At 42.0% G+C, this 14,529-nt stretch overlaps 1 protein-coding gene across 1 annotated transcript in view; it reads right to left on the minus strand.

The window, feature by feature from the left end:
- cntn2 (contactin 2) overlaps positions 1-14,529 on the minus strand; it is a 51,649-nt gene that overhangs the window by 1,517 nt on the left and 35,603 nt on the right. The window contains exons 17-22 of the mRNA XM_037679166.1: positions 13,381-13,451; positions 12,665-12,899; positions 10,657-10,772; positions 8,084-8,270; positions 1,899-2,011; positions 344-512 (exon numbers count right to left, since the gene is read on the minus strand). Coding sequence (XP_037535094.1) covers positions 344-512; positions 1,899-2,011; positions 8,084-8,270; positions 10,657-10,772; positions 12,665-12,899; positions 13,381-13,451 — 891 coding nt within the window. The remainder of the gene's footprint in view (positions 1-343; positions 513-1,898; positions 2,012-8,083; positions 8,271-10,656; positions 10,773-12,664; positions 12,900-13,380; positions 13,452-14,529) is intronic.

The following is a 14,529-nucleotide window of genomic DNA, read 5'->3' on the forward strand; positions in this document are numbered from 1 at the left end:
CATGACTTCAGCTCCCTGCCTCCTCTGCTCTTTGCCACCTGCAAGCGTTCTTGGTCACGCCCACTTCTCTGTTCTGCATGAACAGCTGATCAGCTGCAAAAGGAAGTTTATCCTGCAGTGTGGACTGCACAAAGGTGCAGCAGGTGCTAAATAATTTAAAATAATTTATTTTAAATAAAAATTTCATTCTGATCGTGCGGCTCATCCATCAATCAGCCAATTGTGTGTCATGTCCAAGCTTATTTTGAAAAACCGCGATAAAGCCAGTCCACGAAAAACGAACCACGAAGTAGCGAGGGACTGAAAATGTGCAAATGTTGTGTTTTTATGAGGAGTGTCTTACCCGAGTCCTGGGACACGATGATCTCCTGTGCTGGCCCGTCTCCGCCCTCACCCCACGTTCGCACCTCCAACACAACATAACCAGCGTCGTTTGGTAAAGGCAAACTCACAGACGTCTTTGTCTTGTCCAGAAACTTCAGTGCAGCCTGGTCTTCATGTTTGTACAGAATCTGGCAGTAAAAAGGGTTAGTTAAGGTTAATCAACTGTTTATGTTAAACCGCTTTAGAAAAACAAAATTTTATGATACTGTTCTCTTGCAGAAACTGATCCAAGACTCATAAACTTCGGTCTTTGATTTACTTATGAAGTAATTTATTGATTGTAATATCTCTCAAAGAAAGGTAATGAATGATAAATGATGTGATATGATGTGAACTTACATCAAAAACATCAGGCTGTACTATCAGAACACCAGTAAATAATGGTAATCAGTCCAAGGAGATCAGGAGAGCAGAAAATTCCTCCTTGATTAATATCAATATGTGCACGCTTCTGCAGCCGCCATTTGGCAACCAATCCATTTCTGGCACAACACCGGCCCACGTTTCCGGGTGGTCAGCGGTGGCGTGTAACAAATGCGACGCGTCAGCGGTGACACATAATAAATGTGCGAAGCGACTTGTTTTGTTTTTCCCACTTTATTAGACATATTTGGGCTGATGAGATTTATACGGTAGTGCGATGTGTATGACGGAAAGTACGATATTTATAGTGGTGCAGAGGTTAGAAAAGGTGAGCCTGTGATTTGGAGGTCGCTGGTTCAACTTCCCAGACCGACAACATCAAAATGTAGGTGGAAAAGGTGATGCACCACCCTTCTTAGTCCAACTATGGGCCCATGAGCAAGGCTCTTAAACCCTCCCTTCCCCCCTGCCCCATCTGCACCCTCAGGCTGGAAATCCTCTGTAGCTCAGTGATCTGTGGTTGCTTCAGGAAGGACATCCTGCATAAAAAAATTTCACAAGTCGCACTTTGTGCAAGGTAGTTTGCTGTAGAGACCCCTGAAAAAGGGAGCGGGCAAAAGAAAAGAAAAACACACACAGACAGACAGACAGATTAACAGACAGACAGACAGACAGATTAACAGATAGACAGATTAACAGACAGGACAGACAGACAGACAGATTAACAGACAGACAGACAGATTAACAGACAGATTAACAGACAGACAGACAGAGATAGACAGATAGACAGGTATGTTTACACTAGAGGTGCCCAACACATTGATTGCGACCTACCGGTCGATCTCAAAGGTATTATGGGTAGAACGCATGGCATTAAAAAATAGACGTCAGCCGATCATCATCTATGAAATGTTGTCACCTGAATGACAAACAGGGCAGCCAGTCTGAGGTCCCGTTTACATGATGTGAAACTGCAGCCTTGCTGAGCCACCATCACAAAGGGATTTCAGGTCATTTCAGATGATAACCACAATGATAATTGCAGAGGTCAGTTTGAAGCAGCTGATGCTCCGACTGAAGAACACACCTGGTCATCTTTTAAAGTAAAGATGCAGAGTTTCAGTTCACATACACGAGTTCAGGTCACTCACTTTATAACCCAGAACTGCTGACTCGTTGTGCATGGCCGTCACCTGATCCCACCTCACAGTTACAGATGAGCCCTGAATCCTCCAGGACAGATTGGCTGGAGGGCGGTTGGGAGCTGAAATCAAAAGATAGACATTAAAAGACTTCACCCTTTAAAAATATAAAAATTACTTATATATAGATATTAAAAAATGGCTTTTAAAATATGCAAAAATAGTGACAAAAACGTCCATCAGAAGATCAAAAGTTTCATTAGCTTTTTATTAACCTTTTTAATCTAAGCTGGGTTGAACATTAACCTTTAGTTTCCCCTTCAATAAATGTTTTGTCATGCCATGACTTTAAAAAGTTTATCTGAAGAGAAAGAGACACTAAAAACATTTCAAGGTTCAATGATTATTTCCTTCAGACATCTAAAGTCAACAGGAAGGCCTAAATAACCATTTTACTATCTACAGAATCAACCACAGCCAGAAAGAGGTCAACGCGGTTCAGACTTCTTCGGACCCTGTTAACACAAAACACTCATCACTGATAAAACAAATTATTTTACATGATTTCACATCGTAAGTTATCATAAGACAACATACAAAGCTCTCAACAACCTAGTTCCATCTTATATAACAGATCTTATTTTCCATATTTTCCTAACAGAGCACTTCACTCTCTGTGCACAGGCTTCCCTGTGGTTCCCAGAGTTTCCCAAAAGCAGAATGGGAGGCAGATCTTTCAGTTCTCAGGCTCCTCTCTTGTGAACCAACTTCCAGTTTCTGTTTGTGAGGCTGACACATTATCCATGGTTAAGACTAGGCTCAAGTCTTTACTTTTTGATAAATCCTATAGTTAGGGTTTGTTTGGGTTTCCTGAGCTGTCCCTTAGTTCTGCTGCTATAGGCTTAGACTGCTGGAGGACAAACTGACCACATTTCTTCACTCTGCTGCTTCTTTACTTACTCTACTCTACCTGTTTGTTTCGAACCAGACTTTGAACTAGTTCGACATGACTGTCGACGAGGAAGAGGGCTGGCAACGGAGGAGGGGGCGTGACAAAGACACCATCTTAGCACCAACATAACTGTCCTGATGCATGCTCAATAATCCAGGTAGAAAAATCTACAAAAGTTCAATCTGGTCCTCTGGACATTCAAAAAACAAAACAAAACAAAAAATTTAGAAACGTTTCGTCTTTCATCCGAAAGACTTCCTCAGTCTGAGGAGCTGTATTCAGCTCAGTCTTATAAGGACCATCAGCCTAACGATGGATCATTAGCACCCTGATGGCTGTTTACTATTCACAGGGGCCTGAGTCATAGTCCAAGAAAGCCAACCTGCCATTTTTTTACATCTGGGGAAACTGAACAGCCACTGGCCAAAAGGATGGACCAGCACCGAAGATCAACATCATCAGGCCAGGACTCTGCGGTCTACACTCATCTCCAGGTCAGAGGTCACTCTTTCAGGGATGAAGATGTTCACATCCTGGATAAACAGCAACAATGGTTTGAGAGAGGAGTAAAGGAGGCCATCTTTGTGAAATCGTCCATCATTAAACAGGGGTGGAGCCTACGTGTTCAACTGTCCCCCTCTTACACTGCTGTGATTGCTAGTATCACTCAGCCCCCTGTGAATAACAAGCAACCACCAGGGTGCTAACGATCCATTGTTAGTCTGATGGTTCTGGTTGTCAGCAGCAAACTGGTTGATCCACTCTGAGAAGGTGCTATTTAAGAGACTGAGCTGAATACAGCACCTCAGACTGAGGAAGTCTCTTGGATGAGAGACGAAACGTTTCTATATTTGTTTGTTTTTTGAATGTCCAGAGGACCAGACTTAACTTTTTTATATTTTTCTACCAGTATTATTGAGCATGCATCAGGATACCTCCTCTCTTCCTGTTTTTAAATCTCCTTTAAAAACACACTTTTATTCTTTAGCTTTTAACACGTGATCTTATCTTTTATGGCATCTTAACACACATACCATGAAACTGGTATGCGTGTGTTTTTATGTTTCTTTGTGTATGCTTTGTATGTTTTTATTGTCCTAATTAATTAATTTTTTTGTACAGCACTTTGGCTACCCTTGTGGTTTTTAAAATGTGCTATAGAAATAAAGTTGATTGATTGATTGATTGAATTTGGAAATAAACATGCTCCACTTTGCCCGCTCAGAGTAAAAGGCCAGAATAGTCCCTGGTTTACTTCTGAACTAGCTGACCTCTTGCCCAGGAGGGACCAGCTTAGGGCAATAGCAAGACGGACTGGTTTGGACATCTATTGGTTACAATTTCGTCAGTTATGGAATCGCTGTTCGGCTTCCATTAAAGCGGCAAAACGAAATTATTATTTATCTCAGACCAAAAATCTAAACTATCCTAAGAGCTTCTGGAAAACTATTAAATCTCTTGATGGCAACACTCACTCATCTGACCTGCCACCACAATTTTTTGTCAACTCTGCTCCTGTGTCAGATAAGTACGAGATGCTAAATTGTTTCAACAAACATTTTGTAGCCTCCAGTTCCTTGTTTGATACAGTTTCTAAAGGTAAATCATCTATTCCACCAACAAGTCAAACCTCAGTAAGCCATACATTCTCTTTTTCACCGTTCTCCGTCAGTGAGTTTACCAAACTGTTAAAAGATCTGGACACTAGAAAATTTGCAGGCCCTGACGACCTCCCTGCCTACTTCTTAAGTCTAGCTGCACAAATTATAGTAGAACCGGTGTCATACATTTTCAATCTGTCTATACAACATAATACTGTCCCAGATGCTTGGAAAACAGCTTTTGTTCTGCCATTATTGAAGGGAGGAGACCCCACTATAATGAATAATTATCGACCAAACTCTGTATTTTAGCTAAGGTTTTAGAAAAACTGATAAATACCCAAGTCAAGAAGTATTTGGAGTTTTAAAATATTTTAACTTTTTTTTTTTTCCTCTCTGTACTCCGGTGAAGTCAGACGTGTCTCCCGGCACTCTGTACCCCCCCGTGCTTCCCTGCATGCACTCTTTTGTCCGGTGAACCCTTAAAGAGCCTTTTTCCTGCATACCTCCTAATTTGAAGGATCAGTTGGTCTCTCAACAAAATCGATCAACTTCTCCCGACAAGAGTCAAGGTAAGGAGGACCCTCTAACCTCGACAAAAACAAATTGGATTCATGATGACAACTGGTTTTTTTTTTTGCTGTTTGGCTGGTGAATTCTGGATTGTCTACAAATTTGTGTGGATGTGTCGAAACTTGGCAGCACTCAGACTGAATTATGTGCAGCTGCGTCAGAGAGCTGGATGGAGCAGCTGTTATCAGGACTGTGGACTCTCTCGCAGCACACATGAAGGTGGGAATAATCTTGGAGAAGCTGTGAGCTCGACTTTAAGGAATCAATTCGGCTGTTGGGAGTTTCCATCAGAGGAATATACCAGCGAGACTTTAAAAGGCAGAAACAGCAATTCATGAGCTCTGCCTGACCCAAACTGTGGCCTTGACGCCGGACTTATCTCAACTCCTCCTGGCATGATTTGAAAAAAAAAACCCAAAGACGACCTATTTGTCTCCTCACCCCTATTCCCCAAGGTCGTGGACATGTGATGGAACCTCAACCAAGCCGATGATAAAGAACACCTCTTACCTGGACAATGGCTGGGGGGGGATTTGACATCATTCAGTCAGACATATTCCATCTCAAGCTGGTGCTAAATGCTGACAAAACCAAAGGGGTGTTGTTTTCTAACAGAAAGTCAGTGCCAGCAACTCTTCCTCCTATCTCATCCATGCATGGTGTTCCTATTGAGTTTGTGGATTCTTACAAATACTTGGGAATTTTGGTTGACGCACATCTCTCTTTTAAACCACATATTGAAAACTTGATAAAGAAACTGAAATTAAAACAGGGTTTCTTTTTCCGAAACAGATCTTGCTTAACGCTGAATGCCAGAAAACGCCTTGTAACCGCTACCTTCCTACCCGCCATTGACTATGGTGACATTATTTACATGAACGCCCCTGCCAGCTCCTGCCAGATGTTGGATGCTGTCTACCATGGTGCACTAAGATTCATAACTGGTTGTAACTACTGTACCCATCACTGCACCCTGTACTCCTTGGTCAGTTGGTCATCATAATCCACACGTAGGCTCTCACACTGGTTCATTTTCATCTATAAATCCCTCCTTGGTCTGCTGCCTCCTTATATCTCCTCCCACATGTTACGTCATCAGTGCAGGTACAACATGCGCTCTCAGGCCGTCACCTGCAGCGTTCCCTCAGTGTGGACTGAACTTGGCAAAAAGGCCTTCTCCTACTCAGCTCCTGCAACCAGAACTGAAGTTGTCCTCCTTGATTTTTTTAAGGGGTTTCAAACATTTGATAATGTCAATAGAAAAATCACAGCAAATATGCTCGTTTTTAGTATTTCAACCTGTTTTATGGCACCCTGATTTATTGTTTTGTACACTACTATTATTTTAACTGCATTTTTACTTTAGTTTATTGTTCTCATTGTCTAATGTTGTTCTCTGTACTTTACACATATTCTGTCTGGAACAGGTCTCTCTTGTAAATGAGTCCCTAATTTTGGTCGATAACGCAGAAATGCCTCAGTAAATGCTTCAGGTAACATCGTGAGCTTCACTACCTCCACCACTACAGCTATCTTGCTTGTTTGTTTGTCCGAGGTTAGTTCACCCTGGGTTACATTTCCTCATGGGTGGAGCAACCTTACTGTTCACGTAAAATATTTGATAATGTTCTTATAGAGACAATTCCTGAATGTTGTTCATACTGTGTTAATGCTACATGTTAGTCTCTTTACCTTACAACTGGGTAAGGTTACAGTGGACCTAGCCCATTACTGGAGTTTTAATTAGTTATTTTAAGCTACTAATAAACACGATGGATGACGATCATATTGCTTTATACAAGGCCATTGGTAAGAAGGAGTGATTATTGTTAGTTTGATGAGTGTGCTCATTGATCCTGACTTCCTCATTTTGATTTAAAAAAACAAAACAAAAAAAAAACAGCACAATTTTTTTTTATTCATTTTTGTTTTTTTAAGGTCAAAGTGTTTTATATAACACTCCTGATTTAAAATGTTGCTGATCAATTTGAATTTATTATTATTTATTGATTATATTTAATTTTATTTTTCAGTATCAAATGGTCAAAAATGTTTACAGTTTAAAAAAGGATTTAAGTTTTTTTTTCAGGCAAATTGATGCACTTTAAGTTGTTTCTGTTACAGACTAAAAAAACAATGTTAATAAAGTTATTCTTCGTTGTAAGTTGATCTATATTCGTTTTTTTTTCTTGAATGTTAATAAGGACACAGTGTTCTGCAGTGGTGCACTTATAACAATTTTATAGACAAGTAATACTATTTGCAGTCGCGGCCGAGAGTTGGGGGGACGCAAAATGTTTACGTCTTCCTGGGGGGGGACAGAAAACTATTGAGAAGCACTGGGTTACACTGTTTCTTAGACTGTGTCTAGGATGCGTGAGAGAAGCGGAACGTGCTCTATTCACACAAGGAGAGCTGTTGGTCAGGATAATTCTTGTTGTGCCATTAACTCTAAAATAGTTACTGAATCAAGTAATACTTATGGAGGTAAAACTAGATGTTAAACAACCTGTTAAAATACATCAAAATGCAGGAAATGGCATCTCTTTATTCAAAATTTTCTGGGGGAGGACCCCCCACCAGTGTGTCACCCCACATTAAAAAATGCTTCTGATGCCAATGGTCACCACATTGATTGACAAGAGCCATTGTCAGCGCTAAAGCGCCCGTTAAGAGCAGATTCTAGGGTTGCCCCCTGATGTAAGGTTATAATTACATGATTTTAATAATAATAGGTCGTGATCTAAAGTGGGCCACTCTGAGGCTGAAACTCCAGGGCTGAAAATGGGTCCCACTCTGGCCCTGCTTTTGTTGGGTGTAACTGGAACCCTGTGCACACAATTTTGTTCCACCACCATATGTGAACATATGTATATTTATATTCCACCACCCTATGTGGTGTGAACGACAAATAAAGCACCTTGAATCCTTGAATCTTAAAGAAACGCTAGACATCAAATCTCTATAAACACATTCAGTCGTGTCCGTTTTCTTATTGTATCAAGAAAAAGTTCCCTGTGGTGTTTTTCACTGAACAATTCTGTGTTGTGAGGGTTCTGTGGACGTACGGGGTTTTCTGGTGGTGACAGTGGTGCGAGGAGAAGGTGGCCCAGTGCCGGCACTGTTGTATGCCAGAACAGCAACGTGGTACCGAGTGCTGGGTCGAAGGCCGGACACCCTGGCTGTTGGTTCAAGACCTGCTGTTCTGACTCGGTCCGCTGCTGCCTCTCGTTCATGCTGCCGCCAATACCTGATCTGAGGACACACAAACGAGTCATGATGGATCCTCCCATGCTTCCTGTCTGCAGGAGTAATGGCTGCCTGAAGTCAGGAAACAGCTAAATAAAAGTGACTGGAGAAATGCTGAGGGTTGAATAACTGCTGAATTTTGTTGAAGAAGCTAAAACTGAATTGCCAATGTTAAAACAAGCTAAAACAGGCAAAACAACAGTTAAAAGTAGCAGAACAGTAGCTCAAATCATCAAAACTATAGCTAAAAATACAAAGAGCCGAGAACGATGAAGTTAAATCAGCAAAACAGTGGATAAAATTTGTGAAACAGTACCTAAATATTAAATGTATTGGAACAGTAGATCAATGTTAAAAGTTGCAGGATAGCAAAAAGCTAAAAGCAACAGAACAGTAGTTGAAAGTTTTTTAGTTGATATGCTTAATTAAAGTATGCTTTTAAAAGTGCACAAAGAAAAAAGTTACAAAACCTAAAAGTCTTACCACAATATATTTTTTACATGAATGCTCAAAACTGATAAAAGTATACTGAAGTATTTTTAAAATAAATTTACCAGGAAACAACAGTGTGAATGCAAACTCAGCACTCAGACGGTCTGGGTGTAGGGCAACAGGCACCTGGTAACATTGTGTTTCTGTATTAGTCCTGTTTAAATCAACAAGTAATCAGCCTGTCAGCAATAATAAGGCAATGCATTTGCTTTGAGTTCAGAGAGAAAAACTAATAAAGTTCATAATACGAGCTCGATTTATGACGGTCTACAGCACTAAACATTATCCGTCCCGTCTGTAACAGGGCAGAGCTTTGAGTCAAAGGCGTCTGTGGGAGGAATCCTTATCTGCTAGAGCAGAGGCTGAGCTTAAAGATCATTTGGCTGCAAGTGCAGGTAATGCTGCACATTATGCAACTCACAGGACAAACTCCAGCAACATTGCTCACATGGCTGGATAAAGTAAAACATCCTGTTTGTGTGCATGTTACACGTCTAGATTAATTGTTTCTCTTCACCCTTACATCACTTGTATGGAACGTTCTCCAGTACATAAAGAACTCTCCAGTTTCTCCTTACAAGAAAATCTTGTTTTCAACGCAGAACCTAAGTCGCAGCAATCACTCCTTGAAATTTTGTCCTGCGCAGCCTCTTCCTGTCTTTATTTCATGATAACAATGAAAAAAGGCAGAATCAAAAAAAACTTCCTTGTATGCAGGGGTGGTTCATCCATCCATTATCTTTACCCGATTCTTCCTGTTTTGGGGTCGCGGGGGTCACTGGTGTCCAGCCATCACTGTGCGAGAGGCGGGGGACATCCTGGACAGGTCTCCAGTCCATCACAGGGCAGGGGTGGTTCAGTTTTTTATTTTTTTTATTTTCACAAGCATACAAAACATACTTTTATTTTGGTGCAGCTAAAAAAAAAAGTACAGAAAAATGACTTTTACAAAACTCATTTTATTAGAAGTAAAGCTGACACGTGGATATTGTACTAAGATGAAATTATTTTCATTCCACACGTACATACATCTCAAAATGATTTAAAACGTACAGATATTTATCATAAACACCAGAAACCAACTATCTCACAGAGAGAACTTTGTGAGTTTGGGTTAAAAAAATATTTGCTTTGATCTGGAACATATAAATACTCATCTTTTACTCATCTCGTGTTAATATTGTTAACTCCAAGAACTAAAGCAACAGAAACATGAGTCTCACAGAGACACTTGAAGTTCAGGCTGTGCGCTCTCGCAGTGGTGCTCTCTCTCAAAGACCAGGAGTTTGATCACATGCACCAGTCGGACATGTCTGCGATACCGACGATGCTCCGAACACATGAACATCTAATACAAAGCTGGATTTGAGGTTTTAGATGCAAAAACTCCAGCAGGGTCAGGGATGCAGTGTGGGAAGTCTTTCAGCCACAGCAGGATCAGTGACAGTGCTGTGCACATGCCTGGTTTATTTTCAGTATGCCCCTCAGGTGTGACCACTGCTCGCACCGGGGCTCACCGTACATCGGACGCTGTGTCAATATTTGCCATGCGGAAGAATAGCAACATGTTGGTAATACAGGGCATATTAAAGAAAGGTCAACTTTTTTTTCAACCCACTCCCCCCAGTGAAAGGTTTGTACGCTTGAAAAAATGTAATAAATAGCAATAAAAGCTTTTTGATCCTGATTCTTTTTCTGTACCTGATTTGTCCAAGAAGTGGGTGCAAATTGGACGTGTTTACAGTCCATCACAGGGACACGAGTCCAACAATCATGCACAAACACTCACCCCTAATATGAGTTTCAAACCTAACCTATGAATAATTGCTGAACGCTCTTTATGCTCTTTTTGATTGTTAGAAGTTAAAAGAGACTAAGCGTAGCTGATGCAGGTCATCACCTCATATCCTCGGAGAATCCCATTGGCACTAAGCTGCTGGACAGGCTCCCATGACACTTGGATCTCAAAAGCAGAAAGTGCTGAGGCGTTGATGCTTGAAGGTCCCACTGTTGGTTCTGTGAGGAGAACATGCAGCAAACTTCAACATTTACACCATCTAATGACATTACACCAAAGAACACCACACAGCCATGTTATTGTTTATTGTTATTGTTTTGTGGTCATACTTTGGATGTACAGTAGTCTCTCACTACTTTGCGGTTCGTTTTTCGCGGACTCGCTCTATCGTGTTTTTTTAAATAACATTGGACATGACACACAACTGGTTGACTGATGGATGAGCTGCACAATCTGCATGGAATTTTTATTTAAAATTAATTATTTTAAATTATTTAGCACCTCCTGCACCTCTGTGCAGCCCATGCTGCAGGATAAGTTTCCTGCTGCAGCAGCTCTCTGTGCAGAGCAGAGACGTGGGCGTGGCCAAGAGCGCTTGCAGGTGGCTGAGAGCAACTGAGGCCGAGAGCTGAAATCATGACATTCTATGTCCTTTTAGACGCGTTTAGAGTTTAGAAAACTGATTCTTCCCCCAACAATCACTGACACCACCACAATCCTAGCACAGTGTTTGGTGACATCATGGCATCTGCCCAGGACTACACTGATACCACAACACCTGTCAAGAAGTCCATCAACACCATGACACCTGCCCAGGACTCCAGGGACATCACAGCACCTGGCCAGGACTACAGAGGACAATACTGCACCTGGCTAGGATTCCATGACCTTCATAGACCCTGCCCCAGATTCCAGGATTATAGGGACACTACAGTTCCTTCCCAGGACTATGCTGATGGTGCAGCATTGGCCCAAGATTCCCTGACAGCCTGCAAGTCCCACAGAATTTGCCTCTTTCTGTTCCTGAATGCTAAGGAGCAAGGCCCACCCACCTGCCTGGATGGCCTTGAGACCACCTGCTGAACTGTTTATGCTACCTGGACAAGTGTCAAACTCAGAAAACAAATAATTGTTTTTAAGCTTCAAGTTTCATCCATCCATCCATCCATTATCTTTACCCGCTTATTCCATTTTGGGTCACGGGGGTCGCCGGTGCCCATGTCCGGCAATCACTGTGCGAGGGACGGGGTACACCCTGGACGGGTCGCAAGTCCATCACAGGGACACAGAGAGACAAACGAGACAAACAACCATTCACTCTCTCACTCACTCACACCTAGGGACAATTTAGAGTTACCAATCAGTCTAACATGCATGTTTTTGGTCTGTGGGAGGAAAACGGAGTACCCAGAGGAAATCCATGCATGCACGGAGAGAACATGCAAACTCCACCCAGAAAGGCCCCCGGACCGGGATTTGAACCAGAGACCTGCTCGCTGAGAGGCAGCAGCTCTACCAGTTGCGCCACCGTGCTGCCTGCTTCAAGTTTCAGCCAAGGTTAATTAACTTATTTGGTCCACTGTTCCACGACCACGATTGAGGCCCTCCTGCTCATTGTAGACATGGCCATACTGACACTGTAGAGACATGCTGACCATGAAAGCCCTACAAGGTTCAGAAGCTTCTGCATCTCAGGGGCAATTTGGTCTACTCCTTGTGCCAAGCTGCTATAGAACTTTTTAAACACTTCACAACCTTTGCAAAAGAAATTCTCTCTGGATCAGATCCTACATTTCGCAGAATTGTTGAGGGTTCATGGGAGTTTAAATTTTCAGCCTACATATGTTTTGGGAACTTGGAAGGTCTTGTGATGGCACAATTATGAGGGTGTCAAGGGTGCTACCAAAGACTGGTGTCCACAGAAAGATCAAAGACCAAAGATGAAAGTGGAAGACACCAAAAATCTGGTCTCCATAGAACCAAACCAGCTGAGTCTCCATTCTTGCCACAAAGTCTAGGTTTTCCAGGTGTGGTTTAGACTCCACCAGAACGGCCCATTTTCAGTGATCCTGCTTGTGATGCAAAGGCTTGATGGATCAGTGTTCCTTACCTTCCTCTGCAGAGTGGACTACCACGATCTGGCTGAACGGACCTTCTCCTCTCCAGTTATACGCTTTGATCTTCGCCTCAAACGGACTATACGGTGTCAAGCTTTGGTTGTAGTAGACAAAACGAGATGAGTCCACTTGTGGAATTTTGACTTCTGACCACGATGATGAGTCTTTCCTTCTGAATGCCAAAATGTAGCCGAACCCGTCACCGTTTTGGTACTCTCTGGCCATCGTCTGGAGAATTAAGGACAAAAGAATAATCAACAATTAAACAGGAAGTTTTAAATATGCTGCAACTTCTATTGCTCCCAGAAAGTGTTAAATTATTCCTATACTGGTAATAACTAGAGAAATGGAATTTCCTGTGAGAATGCAGTGTGAATGCTTATTGCTGAATAATTTCAGTTGAAAGCTGCTGAAGATGAAACCAGCTGAAAATGTTTCATTACTAAACTGCTAATGCAAGTGGAGTTTGAATACCTGACATCTGCTGAAAGCTGGAAAATAAAAGATGAAAGCAGCAGAAAAAAACATCAGAAATGTGTAGAAGAAGCTGAATAGAGAAGAAATGTAGCAGAAACTGGCAGAATAAGCTCTTCAAGAATTCAACTACAGAACAAAACTGCAGCTGTTTTGTTTTTAAAACATGATGAGATCTGCCATGTCCTGGACTGAGAATCTACACCAGACCGATCCCTGTGAACTCTCCACTCACCGTCCAAGTAACGATCAGTTCATGGTGTTCTCCTCCTCCTCCTCCAAGTCCACTGGGGGCCACTGTAGGAGCTGCAGACCAGACAAACAACAGAAGATACAAAACATTTAAGAGCCACTGAGGGAGCCGAGTTCCAAATATGGATAAGTTTAAGTAACGAAAGTAGAGATTTTTCTGCCAAAAAAACAACAAAAACATATATATATATATATACAGTATATATATGCTCTCAAAGTGCACAGCATGTCATGAACTGACGCCTGTGCATTCAGCCACGCCCACTTCCCGCTGCAGAACGGAGATCGACAGAGGAGGAAGGAGGAGCTGCAGGAGGAAGTTTCTCCTGCAGTGTGGGCTGCATACATTGGTGCTCATCTGCTCACACAGACTCATGTTCGTGCTGCTGTTCGGCGTATGGTTTTTACACTACAAGTGCTTAGTGTAGTTTTAGCATTATTCTTATTTCATATCTTAGATCTTATTACTGTTTTTCTTTTACGTTTTAATACTTTTGTTGGATGTAACTGGGACCCTGTGTACACAATTTCGTGTGTGACAAATAAAGAACCTTGAATCCTTGAATCCTGTGCAGCAGGTGCTAAATAATTTAAAATAATTTTAAATAAAAATGACATGCCAAACGTGCGGCTCATCCATTCATTAGGCTAACAACTTCAGGGTAGAAGCTGTTCCTCAATCTAATGGTTCTACACTTAATGCTCCTCAACCTCCATCCTGAAGGGAGCGGGGCAAAAAGTGTGTGTGCTGGGTGAGTGGGGTCCTTCATGATGCAGGTGGCCCTCTTCCTGCATCTGGAGGTGTAAATGTCTGTGATGGTGGGGAGACTGATTCCAACATCTTCTGTGCAGCCTTCACCACTCTCTGCAAAGCTTTTCTTTCTGCAGCTGTGCAGCCTCCATGCCACACGTTGATGCTGGAGCACAGGATGCTCTCCACTGCACACCTGTAGAAGGAGGTGAGGACTGAGCTTCCCAGACCAGCTCGCCTCAGTCGCCTGAGGAAGTAGAGTCTCTGATGAGCTTTCTTCATCAGGCTGGTGGTGTTGTTGCTCCAGCTGAGGTTGTTGTTCAGGTGTAAACCCAAGTACATACATACATATATATATATATATATATATATATATATATA

This window comes from Nematolebias whitei, chromosome 7, assembly GCF_014905685.2.
Source record: "Nematolebias whitei isolate Nwh7 chromosome 7, NemWhi1, whole genome shotgun sequence".
In the NCBI taxonomy this organism is placed as follows: domain Eukaryota; kingdom Metazoa; phylum Chordata; class Actinopteri; order Cyprinodontiformes; family Rivulidae; genus Nematolebias; species Nematolebias whitei.